Source organism: Pithys albifrons, chromosome 9 (genome assembly GCF_047495875.1).
Source record: "Pithys albifrons albifrons isolate INPA30051 chromosome 9, PitAlb_v1, whole genome shotgun sequence".
In the NCBI taxonomy this organism is placed as follows: domain Eukaryota; kingdom Metazoa; phylum Chordata; class Aves; order Passeriformes; family Thamnophilidae; genus Pithys; species Pithys albifrons.
The window spans coordinates 17,985,524-18,010,289 of NC_092466.1; the positions used below are offsets into that span (position 1 = coordinate 17,985,524).

Sequence of the window (24,766 nt, forward strand, 5' to 3'; positions counted from 1 at the left end):
ATATTTTGACCATTAGAACTTTTGAAGTTGTTCTCGGTTATTTCAGTGTGGTAAAAACCCCCTACAATGCCTGAGAGAAAGTAATAATATCACTCCTATTTCTTCTGTCTTAGGAGAGAAAGCCAAAATGAACATAAGTTTAAACCTACATTTTCTGACATGAGTAATTGTTATGGGTTCACCTAGGTGGGCCTAGATTTGGGCTCTGAAGTCTGGACTAGGCCGAAGCTGTCAGCTGACTTGAGCTGGGCTGAGCTGACAGCTGACCTCTTCTAGCCAGTAATTTTGTATTCCATACCACATTATGACATCATCTCCAGGGAAGTAGGAACCAGTGTGGGAGTGGTTAAGGCAGTCGCTTCTCAGCCCTCCTCTTGGGAGGACGCACGATGCTGTCCCAGGGGGGATGGAGAGGACCAGGCCCACCACTGGCTCACAGGGTACCTCAGGAAAGTAAAATGCATTGTTCTGGGTCTCTCCTTTCTGCTTGGGTTTGTCTCCCTGGGGAATAAGGTTCTTCTTAAGTAATGTGTAGTTAAGACAGTAGAATTTGTGTGTTCGTTAAGAAGTTGAGGTGGGGAACTTGTTGTTGTAGACTTGTGTGAGTGTATATTTGTACTCTCTTCTAATTGTCTCTTTCTTTCTGTGAAAAATATATGTAGATTTAGTATAAATGCAGTTTGAAGTGTTTTTTTTTCTTTCCCCTCTCTTTTCCTCCCTTTCCCTGGTCTTAGGAGGGAGGTTTTTCTCTCTGTGCTTGGGGGGGGTTGGCAGTTGCTTATCTCAAACCAAGACAGTAATCAAAATTTATTTCATTGTTTTTACTACCTGGACTTATTTTTCAATATAATTAGGCTGTTCTCAATGCTGAGCAGGAAACTAGATTTCATTAAATAATGTTCATTAGCAAGGTTCAGTGGATACTGAAGAATTGCCTACTTTAATGGACATATTTGTTCCATTTATAAAAAAAGGGAAAATTACACTCAAGAATGTGAAGAATTAGTTAAAAGCAAGATAAGAATTTAAGAAAAGAAAGCCCCAAATAATTCTTATAGGGTAGAGAAGTTAGGGGAAAAAAAAGAATAAAAATATTCCAAGAACTAGAACAGAACAAACTGACTAGGGATTAGTCACCTACTATTCATGCTCCTATCATGGACTCAAGTCCTACATACCATAATAATTATGCACTGTACTTTTAAAACAAAATTACAAACACAAATACATACCATGTGCAAGCATGTATGTTTATTATGGGCTTGGTCTTAACCATGGAGCAGTAGGAGCACAGAAAATGAATTTCAGAATGTCTAACACAATCTATTCTGCAGCACTAGAATTGTGCCAGTAATGGAGTTCTTTTTTAATTACTATGTAGTTATAGTCCCAATCTCCTAGTGCAGAAAGATTTAAGTATGAAATAAAACTGAACTCTAAGTTCAATAGCTATTCTGCAGCAACACACCATTTAATTACATTTTTTGTTACCTCATCAAGTGAATCACTAACAAGGTGTGTCCTCCTCACTTTCACATTCAGGAATAACACATTCATGTCAGGTTTCTGTCTACGAGAGACTTTATCCACAAGGCTTTGCTGTTTGAATAAAAAAGAAACATCACACATGCAGTGTCTGCATGAAAAAGAACAAAGTGCCACACTTATTAAATGTAAACATTTCTCATTATCTTGCATTAAAGACATTTTCCTAAAATCATAGCTGCTTCAGCATCTTCTAAGAGATGGAGAGCAATTCTTTCCTATTGCAGAGAGTATTTTAAATTATATTTGAACTAATTTATCAGGAGGTTTAACAAGAAAGTGGCAATTGTGCAGCAACTTTTTCAACCTCACAAATTCTTCAAAATACAGATTCTGGAAATGGCTTGTGCTTTAATTAGCTATTCACAAATCATATCCAGCAAGACAGGAATGGACAGGTAGTGGTGCTGCTACACAGAGCACCAAGGAAAAGAGTCTCACGTAGCACCTGTAGAGAATCAACACTGAAAGAGGCAGACAGACAATGCCTCTTTCAAAACAGAAGAGGCTGCCCAGAAGCAGTACCACTTCCATGACTTGAAAGTATAAAGTTGAGTCTTGGTCTTCCATGACAACACATCTTCACAGAATAAAACAGGAAACAATCCAAAATTCTCACAGAATTTGTCTTCCTTACTTATCTTGTTAATTCAACATGCTACCACATTATGCTGATTTCTCAAAAGAGAAAAAGAATAAGCAAATTACCGTAACTTTCTCCGTAACACTGGTATGTATAACCATCCTGAAACTATGCACATAATACATTAAAAAATAACAAAAAAAATCCAGCATGGACATTCATAGACTGATCATAGTAAAACGACTTAAGTTCTTTTTTGAGGTAGCCCAAAATACTAGAAGTTTTAATGACAGGTTGTGTATAATGTCAATCTCAGAAAAACTTACAAAATACCGTAGGACATGATACAAACATTTATCACTATGTGACTTACCCGTGCAATATTTATCATCTGTTGTTCTGAGTCCCTTTGAATAATAACTTTTTTTGCTGCTATAGAAATAATAAATGGGTATTGACAGAAAGAAAATCTAACAAGAGAAAAGAAGATAAAATTTTTTTAGCATATAGCACATTGTTTTGTATTTAAGAATACAGGACTGAATTGTTACATTATCATTCAGTAACTATCTTCCATTCACTGACACTAATTGGCAAATAGCTGCTGGTTTCTTTCATGTTGTGTATATAGATACTCAATTCAGTTGAATAAATTGTTACTTGCAAATGGTGCTAGAAACTAATAATACTTATCCTCAATAAAGCTCATTTTTATTGTTTATTATTATCATCAAGAGACCTAATAAAAACAGTCATCATCTGCTTTAAATACTAAATTTTAATTACTACATTGAATTAAAGAGAACAATAATATCTTCTTACTAAATGAAAGAAAAACATTATCTCAGTGCAGCATTCTTAGGTACACAGTGGTAGTATTTCTGGTTTGGCTTATTTGCTACAGAACTGATTTTCAAAGGTTTTCCACAGGCCCTTCAGATTTAACCTGGGGTTACAGGTGTTTGGGACTTCTGAAACATCAGATCAGAGCCACATTTTACTGCAATCAGATAATAAAAATGGATTTGAAAAACTTCAGAAATCATAACGTAAGAGATTTTTTTATTACTGGTTGTTTGGGTGAAGTTTTGTTGATTTAGCTCATGCATCACCTAGCAGAAGTTCATACTGAAATAACACAGCCCACCTGATCTACTGGAAATCATAATCCAAAATATTTTACCAAAGTGTGTTGACTTAGTTCAAAGCATTATGTATTTTAAAATATTCCATATGGAGGGTAAATGAGGACTTGCTCCTACTTGTCCTTCTTGGTTGTCAGGTTGGTTTATATATCCTTTTGTTTTAAGTGGAACAACACAGAGTCAGAAGATGGAAAATTGAAAAAAAGTGTCCTTGTAACAAATAAACAGAATTATATTTACTTTTAGAATAATGCAGCTAGTCTTCACTTCAGCTACTCCAACAATTATGTATCAAGCAAACTTTGACATACATTGAATTCCCCGTGTCCCAGCTAACTGAAAAGAACTGGAGCAGGTGGAAATTTCACAGCCCTTTTATAAGATTGGATGTGAGTGCCAAAACAGCCAGATGGTGCCAATGGAAAAAAACGAAAATCAAAAAACATTCGAAGCTCAGCAGTATTCATATTCCCATCCTTTGACTGAGACTATGCAAAGCTTATCACACACCTTTTGCTATCATGTGTCATGGGTTTTGGAGTAGGTTGTTTTTTGCGGGTTTTTTGTCATTTATTTGGGTTTTGTGTGGTTTGGGTTTTCCTTCCCAAGCAAACTATCAGATGTAAAACAGAAGCCTGGCCTGAAATACCTGCTTTGGTGGAACAAATTATGCTCTTCAACTTTTCTCCAATTGCTGCTAAAGGCAGGGAAAATTGCACACACAAGAAACAAAAAGCTATGTTTAGAGGGTTGAAGTCTTAAATTAGCTTACTGAAAAGTCTTGAGATATGGGGAAATTTTAATTGATCTTGTGATTCAAGCTGTAAAGACTGAGTGATACATAGTGATATGCTGAAAAATACAGCTATGCATTTTTATTAAGAAAATGTTAATAAAATTTTAAACTTCAGCAAAAAGATGAAAAGTCACTTTCTCTAGCTCATTCTAAATCATACTGCTGGGCTGCCTCTCACAAGAGGAGAAATACCTTTGCAAGCTTTGAGTCTAAAGATTTAACTTGTGTGTTTATTTTCAAGCAACAGAACTAGTACAATTGATTTCACTGGAATAAGCATGATTGGAGCCACATATATACATGCAATTACATATATTTTCATCATTAAGTGGTAAGTATGCACACACCATCACTATCTATGACTGTATTGGAGGATAAAATGTGTGCGTAGTAAGACACAAAAGTCTATGCCCATAATTAATGTATTATCATCTATATTTTACATCTTTTCTCCAGTTTGCAAAGGCAGAATAAGATTTAGTCCAGTCAATCTCACATCCATGCAGTAGCAAGTATAACAAGCAGTAGCTACACTATGTCTGTCCAATAAAATACAGTATTTATCGTGGATATATATACACATAAATGCTTTCTATAGCATATACACACACTATATATATATCCATAATATTTAATTTAGATAAACACAGCACAGATAGGGTGTTTTAAAATACTGCTTAACAAGAAACAACCAGCTATTCCTCTTACCTGTGAGAATTCCCATAGCACTGCCAGTTATGATATTCTTCCATAAGATCAATATGATCAAGTGTAGAATTATAAAAATCCGTATATGAAATTATAGGAGGACTGATCAGACTATTTGCAGCATCTACAAAGAAAACATCAAAGGCTTTTAAAATAGTGTCTGGATTCAGCACATCTCTCTCTCAGCATCATGAGCACAAGTGAACTCAAACTTTAAGCCAAGTCTAAAATAATACTAATAAACAAATAACTTAGCAACAGCACTTAGCTCAGTCTTAGCTACAGAATTATGCTGTAACATAACACCAGATGACATCACATTAATTCCTGTAGGAAACAGTAAATCCAGAGCCCATTTATGACCAGGGAACCTCAACTAGACTCCAGCTCCCTTACTGACATACACTTAATTAAGGTTTCACAGATAAAGGACACCATGTTCTCCTGAAATCAGTGAAAAAGCAATTTGATAAATGAAGGTGTTTAAGAAAGCCACTTAATTTCAAACACAGCTATGGCTAGAATATCTACATGCCTTCCAGGTAACAATGACCTGTTTGTGTTGGATGCCTTTTGCAAAAGGCATGGAAAGGGAGCGGCACGAAACACGGTATGCAGAGATACACCTGTTTCCTCAGGGAATTGCTATACCATCTGGACTCCCCTGTACAAAAACTATGTGACCAAATGAAGAAAACCAAGTCACATTTAAGCTATCTCATTAGGTCACATTCATATAATGTCAAATAGCTAATAAATGTTCTCTATTTGCATTTCAATACAACTTAATTTTGATCAGTCAGACACAAAGTAGTGTCTTTTGATTTATTAAATAACTCTTTTTCCAAAACTAAGGAACCAGCAAGTCTTTCACAGATGACTAGAAAACACCCATCTTGGTTTTAGATATGGGTGTGCTCATGTACCTAACTGGACAGACAGGTGGGGGTAGGCCAGTTACAGAAGAAATTCTGACAATTACACATTTAAGAGAGTTTCTTTTATAAATCTAAGGGAAACCTTAACCATTGGTTACTTCTCTCTGAATGATCTTCAGTTGTTGTCACAGGAAAATGATGCATAGCAATTATCTTCTACTGGAAAGCAACAGACGACTTACTTTGTTGCTTACTAGTTTTATTGTAGTTTGTACTGTGCCACCACCATTGTAAGCTCCCCCTAGAAGAGAAGTGGTATAAACTATCCTCTCTCTCTCTCTAAATGTATCTCCAAACACTATATACACACAAAAACATACATATATAAACACAGATATTCATAGAGTTCAAGAAAAATACCTACTAAATAAAGCCAGGACTTTTGTTGCTGATGGAATCCACCAGGTACATTTCACCATGGGTGGAAACTCTTCAGGTTTTGCAGGAAACAGGCGTAAAGAAATAAATTGCAGTAACCTGTCCACCACCTGCTTGAACCTCTTCTGTGAAATCCTAAAACAAACAGGCTGCACTTAACTCTCATGTGATCACTACCTACACTAGAGTTCATGTTATAAGATTTAAATGTTATTTTTTAAACAACATCCTCTGGTCAAATACATAAAACCAAAACTCCAAATACAAAGTTTGAAGAAGCATGCTTTTAAATATTGACACACGGCAATTCTCTTCAGTGTACCCCTAAATACTGAAAAAAAAAAAAAAGAAAAAGCAACAGAATCATTATCTGTTCTTGACTTTTCTTAAACAAAAAAAATCCTTATCTCTTTCACTCACAGTATTCTGAATACTGAGGAATTCTGATTTTTTTATTTTGAGATATTTGGTCCTATTGAATAAAGAGGGAAAGTACTTCATAGGCTTGTGACAAATGCACATTTTAAATTATGTCCTTTGCCACCATGGTAACACAATATACAGGTGTAAGCATATGTTAAAATATCCTTTTCTAAACAAAAGCTCTCCTATTTTAATGATTTCCATTTCTAATACATGTTTTAAGACTAAACACATCAATATGCCTATTGCATCCTTAACCAAGAGTGCAAACCTTATTGTAAACAACAGTTCAAATGAAATCATATATTACCACAATTTTTAGTAAAGCTAGACATAGGGTGGAGGATGTGAAATTGAACTTCCATCCTTGCAGAGAATAAAATCCTTTACTAACAGATTCCCTAGGAGATAAGGGAACTGTGAATATGGCCAATTTTTTTTTTTATCCCAAACTGAAATTTTCCACAGTCAGTACAAGGAAAGCAATCTGCATACCAACTTAGAAGCCACTCTTTGGGCAGTTACCCCCATATGACTTTATTAACAAGGTGCAATAGAGTTATTTCAATTAATTACCAATCTAATGCCGTAACCACAGTCTCTCACCACTTCTATTCCACTATGAAGCAAGGACCCTTGTTCATTGGTAGTTTTCATACAATGCAATAATGCTACAGTATATTTTGCTAATTATGCAAGATTAAATGTTATTTAAACAAAGATCATAAAGATGTTTGTTTTAATAATACCATATAAACATGTAACTAAAAATTTACACACAAGTTATTTTGCATGTTAGGGAAAAATAACTTAGGGAAGTTATTTTGCAATTAAGGCTTTTTTGCATAAAGATATTACTTTTTATGCACTATATACATTTTGCATCTATAAATCAGTATCACTTAGTGGATCATGTTTGCATGTACCTTGAAAGCAACAAAAACAATCTCTTTAGTCAATGAAATTATCTTTCATATAATTTATAAAACAGTCAACATCAATGGAAATACAATAACAATTGTAATCCTATACCGGAATTTTTAATTTTTTTTTTTTTTTTTTTACTTTTTAGACCAGTGCACTAGGAAATGATGGTCAGCTTCTGTTAAGGCTGCTATCTGTCTTAGCAAGTGAGCATAGATGACATAAGTAGAAGTGTTACTAAATTGAGGATTCTGAAAAAGATTAAAAAAAGGTGTTAGGTTAATAAACTGCATAAAGGGAAAAAAGTCATTAGGATTTTTTGTTATATTTGTTGTTGCCAATACAATTTAATTATGCAAGAAAGGAATTCACAAAATAGCAGTGACATAGGTAAAACTATGGGAAACAGTGACTTGCAACTTCTAGCCAAATAAGAAAAACATAATTGCTATACTATAAAAATATGATTCTTTTTCAAAAGAAAACCCACAGGTAGCCCAAAGGCAGTAGTCAGTGTATTTTTCTGCATTATCCTTTATACTGTAGTGCATAAATTATACTACTCTGAGTGATGTGCTTTTCATTTCAATAATAAGGATTCTTGTAGCTCCTGTCTATCCGCACATCAGTCCAAACTTATTTTCCCTCTTATCTGAGTCCACACATTCCCACATTTCAGCAGGAGACAGGCCTTGTAATTCACAAATAGTAAACCACCCCAGAGAAGAAAACAATTGTTTCAAAAATTAAATTGCCATCTGATATTCTCAAATCACACCAGAAACCACTCTCCTTTTGTAGAGAGGTGTTACACTGAAAAAATTTAAAGGGGAAATCTGCTACAAATGCAAATCAGCTATAGAAGCAAAGGTAATAAGCGAACTCAGAAAAAAAAACAGACAATGCAGCCAGTCAGATAAACTGGAGAAAGTCTGCTGGATAAACTGCAACACTGGAGAAAGTTACAGCAATATCAGAAACTGCATATACTGAAACTTCCAGAGTTACAGCAGACCACTAAAGCAAATCTGGGAATAAGAATGAAGTAAGAACAAATAACCTGGTAAAACATTTGTTCTTTCAAGCCACAAAATAATAGGAAACAACTACTTGTCTAACTGTTTTTTCATAGTTTTAATCTGAGCAACCCTTCCCCATCAACTATTTTCCATTAAGGTCTCATTCCCATCATGCATTCCCTACACTTCTTTCATAGTTTAATACATTCATATAACAGGAAATTAGAAGTGAAGCATCTCAGCTATATAAATTATCTTGTTTGCATAGTATACTGGTTTATAGATTATAAGTTAAGCAGACACATACTTAAACAAAAAGACTATTTTTCTTACCTGTAAAAGTATACAGTATGCTCTAAGATCATCTTTTGTTCGTGGTCTATGAACGAATGACATAATAAACAGGACCATATGAATGCATAATTTACACACATTAAGAGCCATGAAATCACACATGATTTTATTTTGCTTTGCCAATATGTACAGAATACTATACTTAAGAATCTTCACTGCTCTCAGAAATTGAAAAGGACATTTAGAGATTCTGACAACTCCCTAAAAGCAGTAGGCTATTTTATCATCTGTCTTTCGTGGTATAACACGAGAGAAGGCAAATAAAAAGACTAGAATTGAAGAGTCAGAGGTACTTCAAAGAGGCAATTCCATGCTATCGTCCATCTTGACTGACACCACAGATGATTTTATTTGCCGCATCTTTGATGTTTCCTGCAGAAACGCTCCATAAACTTCTACCACTGCTGCCTGTGTACTTCTTGCCCTTTATCAAGCCTTTTACATAACCACAAGTATACATGCAGCAACAACACAGACAAAGTAGCATAAACTGGAGAAAGGAACAGCCAAGGCCTGGATCACCAGTGAGTCAGAACAAGGCACTGTCTCTTGCTATATCTTTTTATGAATTACACTATGCTTTCTTCTATTATTTCGTGCTAAGATGTCATCACCAAAAAACTCTCCTGCTTTTGGGCTCTCCCTGTCCACATCCTGCACTGCTCTTTCTATGCTGCTGCCACACACAAACAGTATTGTGAAGTAAATATTGGATCAGGGAATTATACTAGTTGCTGTTGCGGGGGTGGAAAATGAGAATAAGTTTTACCCTAGACAAATTCCTTAATTCATCTCACAAGTCAGATGTCCAAAAGAATGCCCTGGCAACAAGCAGCTGAGAATTGGTGAAGGAATGTATGGCTGGGTCTGGATCCGCCTCTCAGAGGCTAAATGCCAGCTTACAAAGTTCAAGATGTATTTCAGCAGATTTGCCATGCAAAAGGAATTAAGGTCTTATGCATCAAATAAGTTGTATTACAAAATTTTCTTTCTTTGTCTAAAATAACGAAGACAAAACATTACTCAGTTTTAAGTGCTGGCACAGCACTAATGCAAACATTTGTTATAATTACCCCGTCCATTCTTGTAGCAGACCATTAATTATTCCTTTTAAGACAGACTTCTGAACATCTTGAGGCTATGGAAAAAGAACAGAAAAAATCAAATCTGAAGTAACTACACATATTCAATACAAGACACCATAAAACAAGCAAGCTTGTTTTGCTTGTGGTTCAAGCTAAGATATCTTCTGTGTTACAATGTTGAGCTCCTGAGTGTGTTCTGCACAGATTACCAGCTGAGGCCTGCAGTTGTACCAGTTGTGGCTTTCAACACTTTAACCAATGTAAAAACTGTAAATATAATTTCTAAGTTACTCCTGCTTTTAGTTTACTAGGCACAATGCCTACTTTTTGTTATCCCCATCCTCACATTTTATTTCCCACCATGGAGTGTCCCATCACAATCATGTCACAGTTTGCAAGTGGCCTTTAAGACCTACCACAATATAGACTGTGCTCTACAAATAGGAAACATTTCCTCCTCTTTCACCAGAACAGCTTTCATGATTCTATGGCAATTCTCACAGGATCATTTTAAGAATGTTTTGAGAGATTCTTCAGAACTCATGCCTATCTGAGAAAGATTTTTGGTATAAATTGCTTCTTAGCATATTTCTTTGCTGAAATAAATGTTACAATGTTTTAAGACATAAATTTTTTTCTTCTACTTACAGTGTTTAATAAGGCATCATAGACAACATTCACAAATTTTGCATCGATTCCAGAGTCCTCTATGGTATTAAATGGAGAATTGGTATCTTTCTGCAAGTTAGATAATACATGAAGCATTTTGGGTTTGAAATATTTTGAATATTTTATCTATTTTTGAAAAATGTAAGTTTAAGAAAACAAGTCCAGATATAACTATTTTCCTTATAGAAACATAAGAATATAAGTTTCTGTAATTAATATGCGAAAGATCAAGCAAAATAACAGTAATCATACACATTTGCAATATTCATGTAACTCCATTACCTTGCTGTTCTATCTCACAAATTTAAGAGGGCTTCAAATAATGAATTACATTGAACTTTCACCTTTTATCTTTGTTGTTGATCCACCATCGGACAAAAGCATAGAAATTTCAAGCATTCAATGTTTGTTAAGCAATTGAAAATCACAGGTTATTTTGTCCAGGTTCAGGCCCTACTGTCCATATTAAATATTGTAAGTTTGTTCCATAACAGACAGGAAATAATAATTTAGCATGAATAAAGAAATACAAATGTAATTTTTCTTAAGGAAAAGCAAGTCTGCCATCATAACACATGAACAGCTATACTAGAGCCCATATCACACCTTTTCTTAGGGACGGGGAATTCCTGTTTCCCTATTTGCCTTGGCCTCCACATCAACTGCATTAGTTTGGATATTTTAAAACTGTAATTTGTGTAGAAAGTATCTACACAGTCACAGTGTCACAAAATGTACTATGTACTGGAATTTTAAAGCTGCACATAAATTTGAAATACAGTTGCTTAAACTGGAATCAATAAATCAATGCAATAACAGATTGTCTATCAAAGGCAGGTGAGATCATGACAAAATTATCATAATGGCCTTGAGCAAAGCCACAATAAACTGACTGTAAGACTTCACTGATACTTTTGTAAACATTCTGAAGATACAAAGCACTGTTAATTACTAAATAATATTGTAAATTATTTTTTACCTTAAATGCAGCATTTATTTCCAGGAAAGAATCAAATGTTGTAGAATAAAAATCATGTACAGCTTTCCAATCTCCCGATGCCTTAGACTTTTCTACATCATCCCTAGAAAGAATATATTAAAATACTGGTAATAGAAGGGTTTGATCCTTCCAGCCATTTAGACTCCAGAATGCACTGTAACTCTAAGCTTTTCTCACTAAGCACATTTAGAAGACAGACAAGTATAATATCAGTATCTTTCTAACATCTTCCTTATCATTTACAGATTATGGTATTATAAGAGAACAAAAGCATAGTTTGTGTTTGATACACCTGAGCAATGTCTTTTATTCAAAATGTTAATTCACAGTGTCACAGTTCAGTGTGTTAAGACAAATAATTAGCAGAACAGAATTATGCAGAAGCTACACTAACATGATAAAATTTCTCAGACTCATTTAAATAAGTATGGAACCTCCTTTGGCAGCTGTCCAGTACCTGAAGGGGCACTTTGGAGCAGAATTTTATTTTCGCTCTTTGTACTAGATACTAAATGAATGTATCTAGTACATTCGGATATTAAAAAAATGCTAGTTACTTTTTAATACTTGAAAGAATAAAATTATTGATAATTCATAATTAGGCAACAGTCAAATAGATACAAAAATCTGTATATGGAAAAAAATTAATCTCTTCGGATCACCTGAATACCAGCAAAGGATCACTTCTTTTCAAATTCTTTTTATACCACTTGTCTTTCCCAGCAAATACACATCAAACAATTAAAAAGCATTCCTTTTCTTCACTGAATGCACAAAATTTCAAATGTGGAGAATAGAAATAATTGGCAGTGTAAATAAAATACTTAAGATAGCAAAGGATTTTCCAGACTACAATAAACAATGCATAATTTTTTTCCAAAACTAGACATCCACTGAATTTCTAACTCTGAAGTATATGCTTTGCTATTTTCTATATGAACAACACTAAGTTAGAAAAAGTATTTTGATAATTTTCACAGTAACACGGTTATCAGTCCCACCATCACAACCAAACTTCTTGTCAGTCTTACTGAACTGTTTCCTCATTTGAGATTAACAAAATCAAATGTGTGAATTAGGTCAAAATGAAAAAAAGTTCAGAGTGTACACTTTCAGGAACACCAGCGTAACTTACTGAAAACCTTTCACGGTTTTGGTTCGGATGGGAAGGGAGGGCTCTGAAGGAAACGGCACTTTCAGTTCCTGGGGTACAGTATCTATCGACATGCGCTGCTTTTGCCGTACGTCAAGGCAAATTGGGGGTAGATCTCTCACTTAAAAAAGACAAAGATGAATAAACACAATGCAATATATACATAAACATCTAGTTGGTAAAATGCAGATATACAGGAACTAGGGAAAAAAGAGAAAACCTACAATATTTGATTCTACATGTTTAAACAAGAATGTTTTTACCACATGTACATCCCAGACCTGATAAAAACTTTGACTAATTTAAAGAAATAGCAGTGTTGCCCCCATTGTACTTACAGTATAATTTTAAATATTGTAATATACAAATTGCAACAATGGTGTTCCCTACAGCTATGAAAAATCTCAAGCACAACCACACCAAAGTCCAACAATCATACCAGAACAAGACTTCAGTCCATTTTTCTACACTGTGATATATAATTTTAGCTAGAGCTGACTGTGGATCACCTACTGCCTACTTAAAGAGTATCTCCAATAAATTAAATGGGAAAGGCAAACTTTTTTTGCGTTACAGAGAATTAATGAAATAATAGCATCTTTGAGCATTTCTTCTCAGCAAATTTGGCTGCCTATTCTAATACAACCAGCAGTGCTTTACCAAGGTCTTTCCGTTCTAGTCCTTTCCATTTGATCTGAGAACATTGTATCAGGTCAGTGTGGCAAGATTTGGCAACAGCGCAGCTGCTGTGAGAGGAGAGATGGTGCTGCTTCTATGTCAGACACAACCAGCTGCAAACATACCCACCAAAAGCTGAGCCCCTCAGTGACAGCGGTAGCACCCTTGTGATCATATATTTAAGGAAGGGTAAAAAACACAGCACAGCTGAGAGGAGGGATTAAAAAGAAAAAAAAAAAGAAACTGCCCTTCAGACACCCAAGTGAGTGGAAAACAGACCATAGTGAAGCAGGTTATCCCCCTGTGGTGCCAGAGTGGAGCAGGGATCCCCCCAAAGCCCATGCAGAGCCCATGCCTGCGCAACTGCTGGCAGGAATTCTGGCCCATAAAGGACCCATGCTAGATCACTCCATTCCTGAAGAACTAAACTCTGTGGAAAGGGTCCACACTTGAGAAATTCTTGAAGAACTGTAACTTATGGAAAGGACTCATGTTGGAGAAATCTGTGAAAGACTATGTCCCATGGGAGACTTGCCATGCTGGTGCAGGATGAGGAGGAAGGAGTAGCAGAGCGACTGCAAACCCCATTCCTCAGTCCACTGCACCACTTGGGGAAAAGGAGACAGAAGCATGGGGAAAAAAAGGAGGGAGCTGAGACTGGGAACAAGGGGAGCAGGTAGGCAGGGCAGAGGAAGGTGTTTTGAGTTTGTTGGTTTTTTTTAACTGGCAGTAAATCAATACCCTCAAGTCTGCTCTGCTTATGACAGTAATTGGAAAGTGGATTCCCTGCCTTTATCTCAACACATCTTATTTTCTCCCCCATGCCCTGTTGAGGAGGGGGAGTGATAAGAGCAGTTTGGTGGGTGTCTGGCAGCCAGCTAAGGTAAACCCACCCAAAGCATGAAAAAAACCTTCCAGTGCATTTCCAACTCACACGTTACTGACAGTGTCTTCACAAATATCCTCAAAGTGCTTTTTTAGTCTGGTTTATACTGCACATTTTAAAAAGCATTTATATGAATTGTGACATATGTTTGGGATGAAAGACATTATATGAAATAAAAGTGTCCTCAAAAGTCAAACATATTTAAAAATCCTCCCTGAATTGTCTAAGAGGCTTCTAAGCCTTTTTCAAGAGTTGCTTTTTTAAAATTAACTAAACGTCAAAGTAGTATCACTACTCCACTGCCTACTTCATTTATCACAGCAGGGAAAGAGATGCTAACAAAATCCCCAAAACCCAAGAGCAGATTCTTTTCACTCATGCTAATGACAGAGAGACTGTCATTGTGACTTAGCTCAGCCACCACTCATGAGATAACAGATCAGAACTGCCCTCAATCCAGACTATGGCATCGATTACAGACAGAGAACCTTGTCCTTTCTGACAGCTGGAATTTAAAGCTATTTGAAGAGCAGTAATTTAAAAAAACCCAAAACTGGAACAGATCCTAAATTAATTCAAGTAAAGGTGCCAAACAATCTCACCATGCAAGTGCTCTGCTATTACACACCATTCTCTGAAAGCAGGATGGACTGGCTTAAAAGAAAGTAAGACTTTGTCTTATTTTTATACTCTGAGAATAACAAGCCATTTTCATTTAACTCTCATTCTATCTTCTCAATTTTAAATGAATTAAACACTGAGTTATAACCAACTGAATACACTGAGGAAAATACTTTTTCCACATCTGTAAAAGAGATCTGCTGACAGAAGCTGTCTGCACCCTGACAGCCATGCAATTTGCTTTGAAATACATGCAGTTTAATTTAGATATGCTAAAATTGTTTTTTAATAATATGTTTAACAAATGCGGTCAACTTCAGTATGTTTTGCCATCATTCAAGTTTATTTGTAAACAAATTAATCTGCTCATTTGCCAGTAAAGAATACTAATTAAGGTCTGTCACTTGAGTTTCATTAAGGAGAAACTTGAAACTTTATCTGTTTAGTTGAAACAGTAATAACACAATATTACGAGATGAGAAAAATGATTATTTTTGGCTTCTTGCCCAGTAACATCAAGTAAAGAGACTGAGCAATGCAAGACTGGTTAAGGAAGGATAAAAAACTTTGGGGAAGAAAATCTCATTGATACAAAGTAGAATTGAGTAGTACAAGGAAGCTCAGGGTAAATGAATTTAGAACAGCAGTTAAGTATTTGGTGGTGACCAACAAACCTGCTGGCAGATGAAAAATTTCAAGGTAGTTAAAGCAAAGAAAATTTACTTGTATTTGCAGCATTAGAAAAGAACTAAATTTCATACCAGATCATTGTTACAACATTAGAAGACCTGTTATATGTGGCAGCCCTATAGCAAATATCTCCCCAGCTTTCATGCTGTGTTTACCAGAATTGGTTTTTCCATACTTCTGTTTTCAATGAAATTAACATCCTTCAACTCAAGCATAAAATATTACCAGTATATGCACATATATCTACATGTATTCAGAGAGATAGCACATGTGTGTATATATATATAAACAAACACACACCGAAACACCAACCAAGCATTATTCCAGAATGCCAGATTAGCAAAAGCAGCATTTTTAACTGAGACGTTTGTTTCAACTGTTACTTTTTCCAAGGAATACACATACTGCCTCAAAATACTCACCTTGGACTGTTAATCTGGTTTTGTATAGGCAAGCTACTCTAACTCTGAAACTACCAGAATATCTGCTCAGTCTTACACACTGAGCTCTATTTCAAAACTCTATCCTTGACTATAATAAATATTTCCAAGCATTAGTGTAGTGAAAATTGACAACTAAGTATTTATGAAGCAGTAATTACAACTGGGACAGTATTATTTGCAGCACAACTGAAGGCACTTCAAGAACAAGGTGTTTAGAGTTCGCCATTCTTGTCAGAGACTAGAAAAAAAGGAGGGGAGACAGGGGACAATCAGATTTCTCCTGTTTAGTGACATTAATTTTGCAAGAGAGTACTGTATTTTTCACATTGCTTGGCCCAATATTAATTTTACTTTGTCCTAAATTTTATTAAGCATCAGGTGTTCATATTGTAACATAAGATTGTACTAAGCAACTATGCAGATAGAAGCTGGCTAGGAAACAAGTATGGTTTAAATAATGAAAGTATCTTGGAGTCTGAATCAACTGCATGCATGTTTCAAGTACAGAGGTTAGCAGCTGAGTAATTAATAATATTGATGAGAGGTCACATTTTGTTTCTCAGGAAAATAATGTGATCTCAGCAAAGTAAAATATTTTATTTCTTTAAAGACTTTAGGTTTCAGCAATAGTACAATTGCTTACATGCAATTCACACATGAAAACATCTTTGAATTATAGAAGAGAGAGCAATGGTCACCTAATGGCCATTCTTCCAGCGTTGTGTCTTAGTTTGAGGGAAACCGAAATGTTTACCAAGGCCAGAGGAGAGGATTCCTCCTCAATAACCACATCATCCCTTATTAAATTTAGAAAAAAACCCAACACAAAACTTAAATTAGAAAATGTATATAAGAAGGATAACTGTTCTTAATGACTATATATAGATATAGATACAACTATGAACAGACCAGAGCAAAGTACACCCCCAGCACCAAAAAACTCCAACAACAACCCCCAAAAACTGTAGGTTCCTCCTGGTGCAATTATATTTATGGACAGTGTCAGTGTCACACCTCGGCTGGCTGCAAGGTGAATTCTCAGTCTTTTCCCAGCGAGGCAGAGACAAGAGGGTGAATGACTCACGTGGTGCAGGATGGAGCCTTTCCCAGGGGGGAAAGAGCAGACTCTCTCTCTCCTTGTCCTATGTTCAAAAGAAAGAAACACTGGGAGTTGAGGAGTGGTGGTAATTCCCAAAAATCTCCTTGCAGTCGAAATCAGTCCCCAGGAAGAAAAGGTCTGAAGTGTGTCCTGAAGCAGTTGTGACCCATCTCTCTCTCTCTCTGAAGCTCAGGGTGCCCAGAGATGGAGGGGGAAAGGCGAAGAGCTGAGCCAGAAGGAGCTCTCACCAGCTCAGTAAATCAGTGGCTCTCTCCCAGCAGCTGCCCAAAACGAAGTGAAGCCAGCACACGGGAAAAGCCTCTCCCCCTCCCAGGTGCATCGAGTCTCTTTTCTCACCTCCGCCCCACCATTCAGTTGGAATCTGGAGCCATCAACCACTCCTTTGTTCTCAGTCCCGGCACTTCAACTCCTAAAACCTTTGTGTTGGTAGGGTGAGAAAAATTCCCTGAAGGAACCCTTTGACACTTTGTTACAGCACTTTGTAAGAATCAGCAGAGCTCTAACCTGCTTTGCAGCATCTTCTTTTTGCCTTACCCCAAGTATTGCCGTAAAGAACATTGCTTTGACCTTAACTCTGGCATGTTAGGCAGCAGTGGGAGAATTCTTTACTGACCATCTCCAGCTATGTAATTTCCTTCGACTTGAGCAGAGCATAAAATCCTGTCTGACGTCATTCAATCAAAACTTCCTTTTGTGTTTCAGTGATTGCTCTTGTTTTGGAAGTAGAAAGCTCCTTTTTACCCCATAACAAAAACTAACAAAACAAAACCAAAATCAAAAAAACCCAAACCAAACCAACAACGAAAACAAACAAACAAGCAAAAAAAGGTCTTATACTGACCTTTAGTTTTCAGTATAGCTAGAACAGGTACAAAGATTTTTTTAAGCAAGAATCCAGTGCTACAGGTTATAATCTACCTTCTTCTATCTACCCTCAAATTCATTGAGTGCTATAATGACTTAGTGAACCATACCAGAATAAGGCTGAAAGGGACTTGCTCAAAGGCAAGACCAATACAAACCTGACAGATACTTGTACAGCCTGTTCATTAAAGTCCCAGATTATTGAAATTCCATAGCCTAGCCCAAAAACTAATAAAAATTCCCAGTCTAACCACAACATCATCTCATCCAAGCTTTATGATTCTAGCCTACCAAACTGAATACAGAGCTCCACTTTATCTTTTCATCAATGATTGTTATATCATCATACCCCAACTGTGTTCCTTCTCACCTTTAAAGCTCTTAAGAAGTTACCAATCTTTGCCTATGCATTTTATTTTGTGTAATCACTGGCCTTCATCTTCACTGAGAAACACCAACTCTTAGCAACTGTCCCCCTTAAACGCCTTATGCTTGCCTCATCCCTGACATCCTTCAGATAGCAACAGAAAAATTTTCTCCAAAATTCTGACACAATTTTTTAGAGACACTGCCTGACTGCAGTTAGACAAACAGCATCTCCAGACTACTGAATTGGTAACTTTCTTTAACTTCCAATGATTATTTCATCCTCCAGGGCTATTGTTTTTCTTACCCAACTTGTCTCTATGATACATTCTCTATTGAGGATGGACTATCATAAGTATCACTGCCTGCACAATGTACAACACAGCATAATTTAATGAAAACGAGATTTCTAGATTTTATGGCACTACCACTATACAAATATTGGCAGAAAACTGAGCACCTTCTTAACTTGGTAACTAAGTAACACAGAGCTTTTATTCTCTTACCATTTTTCATGTTGGGTATAACAAGTTGCGTAGGTGAATTTCCGTTTGCAATGCCTTCTTTCTTTTGATTGATAGTTGTGATGAAATTGCTGAAAGTGGAAAACTGATTTTTGGCTCCTCCCTCCAACTCCTGTAATTAAGATGACAGTATGCTATAAAGGGCTAACACATTACTGCAAAGTTATTACATTACTAGAAAGTTATTACAGAAAATTCTTAGATATCTTTAATCTTGAAATCAGAGAGATAATACCTAAATGATTCTGCAAGTTTGTTTCAAATTGAATCAGAAGAAATACCATAAAATTCCTTTTCATTAAAAAACCTCCAGCATTAATTTGCAGCATATAAATATATCCTTGGAGTACTGTGAGGAAAACACAATAGTTAGAATGCTGTCAATGATATTAAAACTTTCTGTATCCTAATGTCTAACTACTTTTATATTCCTCACTACCTCCGGCTCAGTGTAAACAGATGTAAGTTTCCCATAATCCTTTTTCCAAATAACTCTAAACATCATGGCTAGGCTTTGAAAAAGAAGATTTGGGAAGGGCTCTGCCCACGCTTGGTGCAAGCCTGCTGGTGGCAAAAAAGGCCAATGCAGGACAGGGAAGTCTTTGTTTGGCTGCATCAGATGATGCCCCTTGGCTGCAGTCAGCCAACCCAGTGGGGAGCGGAGACGAGCTTTGGTTAGGCCACCTTTTCTAAGCCCCTCTCCATGTGGAGCAAGCAGTGCTTCCCTTGGAAAAGGCTGCTTGGTCATTCAGGATGCTGCCAGTGCATCTTATCACCTGCCCTCACCTGTCACTGCAGGGCTTTGCAATGTGGGTGAACCCTTCAAGCCTGCCCAATGGATTTTTCAGGTGAGGCACAGCGTGCGCAGAACTGGCCCCACCCTTTACTCCTAAGGTTCATCTCCCAGGGCCGTGAGAGCTTGGACAGTGATAGCGAAGTCCTCAGGACGTAGGTTTGGTTACAGTATCCTTCTCTTAGATGGATGGCCTTACAGGGCAAAGCGAGCTCCACCTGCCCGGGTTTGGAGTTAAAGTTGTCCTTCTCCTAGGATGGCTGCTGGAAGGCTAGTGAGCCCATCCTGCCCATGGACACACTTCGCCTGGTCCTTCAGCTGAGACCTGCCTGGCATGGGAGACGCTACCAGAGGCACATACACTGCCAGCATAGCACACAACCTCATGCGGGCACGCAAGCTTCTCCCACAGGACAAGGGGGTATCTGTGGAGAAGAAATAGCCCTAATATACAGAAGTGTTTTAGACAAATTTTAGACAAATACTGACTACCTGGGTAAAACTCCCTAATGATTCAAAATTGTCAGCATCTGCTGCCACTGAGGAAAGGCTACCCAATAAACATTTGATAACAGTGCTAAAAGAAATCCTGCTTGAGTACCTGCATGTGTTGCCTCAAGGAGCCTGTACGTGTCTCTGCTAAGAAGTGTTGCGCGCTAATATGTTTTAACAGCGATCAGAAGTTAAAACACAACAGACATCCAAAAAATTGTGCCAATTAGTCTGTTTGACACTGGGCACTAGTAGATATAATTATTTACTCTTGAATTTGCACAGGGGCTTGCCCAATATGATAGAAGTAGCATGATGAAGATTTTAATTTTCATTTCAGCTCCAAGTCATCAGTTGATATCAGGAAAAGGTAGGTCAACTCAAAAAAAGATACACAATCTTCCTGCACATCATGATATTCAGTTTCACAGTCACCTAAAGACTTGTTTCATATCTGGCATCTGTGCTCTCAGAAAAAAATGTTCCCATGCAAATCAAAACTTTAATTCCCATAATGAGAATAAAAATCCTAGAAGAATTAATGTAACATCCTATCAATTTTTTAGGACAGTACCTTTCCCTTTCCCCTTAAGAGAAATAAATTTGCACTATGACATGCAGCCAGAGTTCTGAGGAAAGCACTTCACTTCCACCCCAACATCCTGAAATAGCAACAGGGGGGTAATAACACAGCTCATAAACCTACCATACCACAGTGTATGCAAGCTGGTACACTGCCAGGAATATTAAATAACTGTGGCACAAACAGCTATTTTCCATGGCCTATAACTCAGTAAATTACAATTCTGAACAATCAGCAGGACTTCTAGCTTTAAAAATACCAAGTTTCAATTCCCAGTTCTAAATTCCTTTTATGAAACAAATATTCAAAAATAAAATGTAATTTCCGCTGTAATTTTCACATTAACTTTTTCTTTTATTCTATAACCTTTGAAATATCATTAAGATGCTTCTTAAAAATCACCTGGCACATGACTGGAGAAAAAATGTCCCTGAATAAACATTACTGACTGAAATAGAACTTTTAAACAAATCCAGATCTGAGGTTAACCTGCTCTGCCACAAAATCTATGCTCCCAGCAGAAAACCTCTAAAGCTCGGACTAGTCTAATTATGATGAATAGGAAATAGATAGCACAGATAATTGAGAAAATAAATTATTGTGACAGCCTTTTTTGACTGACTTAGCTTTCTAGGTTTTACTCCAGCCATGCCACTGAAACACTACAGGTGAAGAGTTACTTAAAAGCTTTCTTCTTAATGTCAGCTCACCCAGCAGTGATCATAAAGGACAAAAATCGCATGTGCTGTAATTCCATCAACCTGCCCCAAGTGCAGTTTCAACAATATTAGACAAACATATGGACAAAGACTTCTCTGGAAGGCTGTGGAGGAAGGACAAGAGCACACCATGTCATACTTACAAAATTTTGAGGGAGGTTCTTAGCTTCTGAACCAAAGACTATATACACATACTGAACATCCATGCACCTTTCCTCCTCCCCACTGTACGGATTGAATATGCTTAGAGGGAGTAAGTGGATCAAAGTAATCTTTAGTCCTGTTTTAAGAGCATATTAATAATTTACAACTCTGTTGACTTCTTAGTGGAAGTTTTCCAAAACATTAAGCCCTCCATAAGACTGGAGAGGTACTAGCATTACATTTTATAAATCTATGGTTTTCATTATTGAAGTTAAATTAAACAGTGAAAATAAGTCAAATTGCTTGCAAAGAGCACATACAGACTATTCTCTGGGAAGAGGCAAAAGCCCATCTACAGGATTTTCTTGAAAATCCTATGCTAGCCCTAACAAAAAGCCATATATATGTGGCAATCAAAGAATAGAGAGACTAAGAGATTTTCTTCTCTGTGCAAGAAGACATGGAGGACATTCATTACCAAAAGGCAAGTGACACTGCAACAACCTACACAAGAAGCAGGATTTTCCCTTTATTCATAGCTTGAAAGGTGTAACTTTGGACTCACTTTGCTTTACAGAAGTCTCTATTAGTTCCTCCTAAATAGAGAGCAACTTATTTAGCTTCCCACAAATTTCTTTTCATAATCTGAATACTGGCATCAAAATCATCACCCCTTATGCATTATTTCTAATCACCATTTGGACCATAAGAAAAGCCTGAAATCCTTACAGGATCAAGTTAATTTATTCTTGGACTAATTTAACCTCCACAATGTTCTTTAGAAAGAAAAGAAACAATCAAACAAGCCTTAAGCAACACTCATTTTCAGATGTTCCACTAGAACTTCTAATTCAAGAATTTGTATTAAAACCATGCTACATATGATGAATCTCACAACATACTTCACTAAGCCCTGGAATTAGATGTGTCAGTTGGTCACAGCTGGAGCTTAGCAGACCAACAGTCCAACATCTTCTTCACAGCAACTCAAAGATCTTGCAAAAGCATACCAGCATTCCCTGTTTGGTATATTCCATCAACAATAGCATCCTGTTATAGAGAAATCCAGGGCTATGGAAATGTCTCTGACATCTGTCCACAAAACTCTCTCTCTTGCTCTGTAACATGCTATTAAACCCCATACACTGCTCTTTGTAAATTCAAACTCTGCCATGCATTTGACAAGCAATCACACTCAGCCAGATCTGAGCTCCTCTGTAGCATGTCCACTTAGACAACTTATGCCTGAGTGCAGCAGTTCAGAGAGACAGGAACAACGTCCAGCTACAAGGCAGTTCTCGGGATTCTGTAAGGCAGTTGGGATCCTACATGGCTGTCTGGGTGCACACGTTTGTCATTAGCTGAGGTAAGCCTGACACATTTTAGGCTAGCACTTGTATCTTTATTCTAAGGGACTAGTATTTGCCATTCTAAGTCTGAAGTGGAGATTTTCAAAAGTAAAAATAACTCCTGGGCACTTGTCCATTACAGATTTCTCCCACCGAAACGGTATTTGAATCACAAGAACAAACACATTCTGCCACATTCTTGACAGATTTGCAAAGCTGAAAGTCTTCCAGAAGATTGGAACGTTTAGGCAAAACATAAAATTGGCAGAATTGCTCCTGGGAGTTTGCAGTTTGCATATGATTACTTAGTTTCAATTATCTCCCAACAATAATAAATATTGTATGCTCAATCTTTTAAAATCAAATTATGTAAAATGCTAATTTCTACTAAGTCAGATACTTATCAGAACTGTTGAACTAAAATCTCATACCTGCATTACTTACTATAGGATTAGTAATGTTTTTGCTCTGTTGTTGGACTGAAGTAGCTTACTCCACATTTTAACACTGAGCTACGTAAGATATTCAACTTGCGCCAGGAAAATTTTATGTTTTGTAACATTGTATGGTCAGCAGAAAGAAAATCACAACTTCAGTATAATTAAAAATCTCAAACGAGGCTTCTGAAATGAATTTTTTCTTGCAAATATCCTTCTCCCAGTTTTTTACCCACGTTAATTCATTTCATCAAAATGTTTCTTCATCACAAAGTAAAAACCGGAAAAGACTTTTTAAAAAAAAGTTAAAAATACAGAACTATTTCCCAGCCAGCTCTCTTGCCATTAAGTGTGTTGAGCTGGAGCTGAAACCCTCCACCCCCGAGAACCCTTGATGAACACTCACAATGCTGCAAACCCTCAGTCATGACTAACCCGACAGAGCAGACCGTTGTAAAATGTTAAAGAACTAAAAGTGGATAGAGAATTTATAGCTTCATTATGTCACTCTTTACAGATGAGATGCACTTGTTATTTTTAAGAAACTTGAATGAAAGCCTCTCAACAGAAAAGAACAGGAAAGAAAATGAACACGACGCTTCATCCCTTCCCTTTCCTTTCCCCAACAACCCGGCAAGCCCAGCAAAAGCGAGGGAAGCTCCGGCACAGCCGACGCTGGTCCCGGCCGGTCCCCGGGGCGCTGACGGGACCTACCCCGGCAGTCGCGGTGGACGCCGACGGGATGGGCGGCAATTTATCGTGCTCCTTTTCCTTCTCCCCTTCTTCCTCCTCCTCACCGCCCTCCTCAGCTGCCGGGGGTGTGGCGCTGCCCCGGCTCAGCTCCGCGCCGGGCGCGGGTCCCTGGCCGGGGGGCAGCTCAGCCGCGGCCGCCCGCGGGGTCTGCAGCGACATGGTCCGGCTGCCCGCCGGCACCCGGCACTCCACTCCGCTCCGCTGCGCTGCGCTCCTCCCTCCCGCCGCCCCCGAGCCACTCCGAGGAGCCGCCGCGGCACTGCAGCAGCCGGGCTGCTCCGGGCACTCGCACACCCCCGCACGTCGGGGCGGAGCACAGCGAGGTTCGGCCCGGCCGCCCCCGCCAAGGGGGAGCGCGGGACGCGGCGCGGCGGAGGCGGCCCCGGGGCCCCGGCGGCCCCACCACCCACAGACCGCGGGCGGGCAGCGGGGCCGCCGCCGTGTTGTTCATGGGCGGCTCTTGGAAACGCGCTTGGCGACCGCGACGCGGGGGGAGCGCAGGGGACGGGCAGGAGCCCCGGGCATGGGCGAGGGGCCCGCGCAGCCGCCTTGCGAGGGGTGCCGGGGTGTGGGGCGACGAGTGA

General features: G+C 37.9%; 1 protein-coding gene across 2 annotated transcripts in view; it reads right to left on the minus strand.

Moving 5' to 3' along the window:
- HECTD2 (HECT domain E3 ubiquitin protein ligase 2) overlaps window positions 1-24,459 on the minus strand; it is a 37,742-nt gene extending 13,283 nt beyond the window's left edge. The window contains exons 1-12 of one of the 2 annotated variants that reach the window (XM_071563886.1): window positions 24,144-24,459; window positions 18,895-19,024; window positions 12,703-12,841; window positions 11,547-11,649; window positions 10,547-10,636; window positions 9,887-9,951; window positions 8,793-8,838; window positions 7,582-7,691; window positions 6,080-6,228; window positions 4,778-4,901; window positions 2,502-2,598; window positions 1,492-1,599 (exon numbers count right to left, since the gene is read on the minus strand). In XM_071563886.1, coding sequence (XP_071419987.1) covers window positions 1,492-1,599; window positions 2,502-2,598; window positions 4,778-4,901; window positions 6,080-6,228; window positions 7,582-7,691; window positions 8,793-8,838; window positions 9,887-9,951; window positions 10,547-10,636; window positions 11,547-11,649; window positions 12,703-12,841; window positions 18,895-19,024; window positions 24,144-24,341 — 1,359 coding nt within the window. In that variant the 5' untranslated portion in view covers window positions 24,342-24,459. The remainder of the gene's footprint in view (window positions 1-1,491; window positions 1,600-2,501; window positions 2,599-4,777; window positions 4,902-6,079; window positions 6,229-7,581; window positions 7,692-8,792; window positions 8,839-9,886; window positions 9,952-10,546; window positions 10,637-11,546; window positions 11,650-12,702; window positions 12,842-18,894; window positions 19,025-24,143) is intronic. The other variant, XM_071563887.1, reaches the window with a different exon arrangement.
- Window positions 24,460-24,766: the final 307 nt, after the last annotated feature.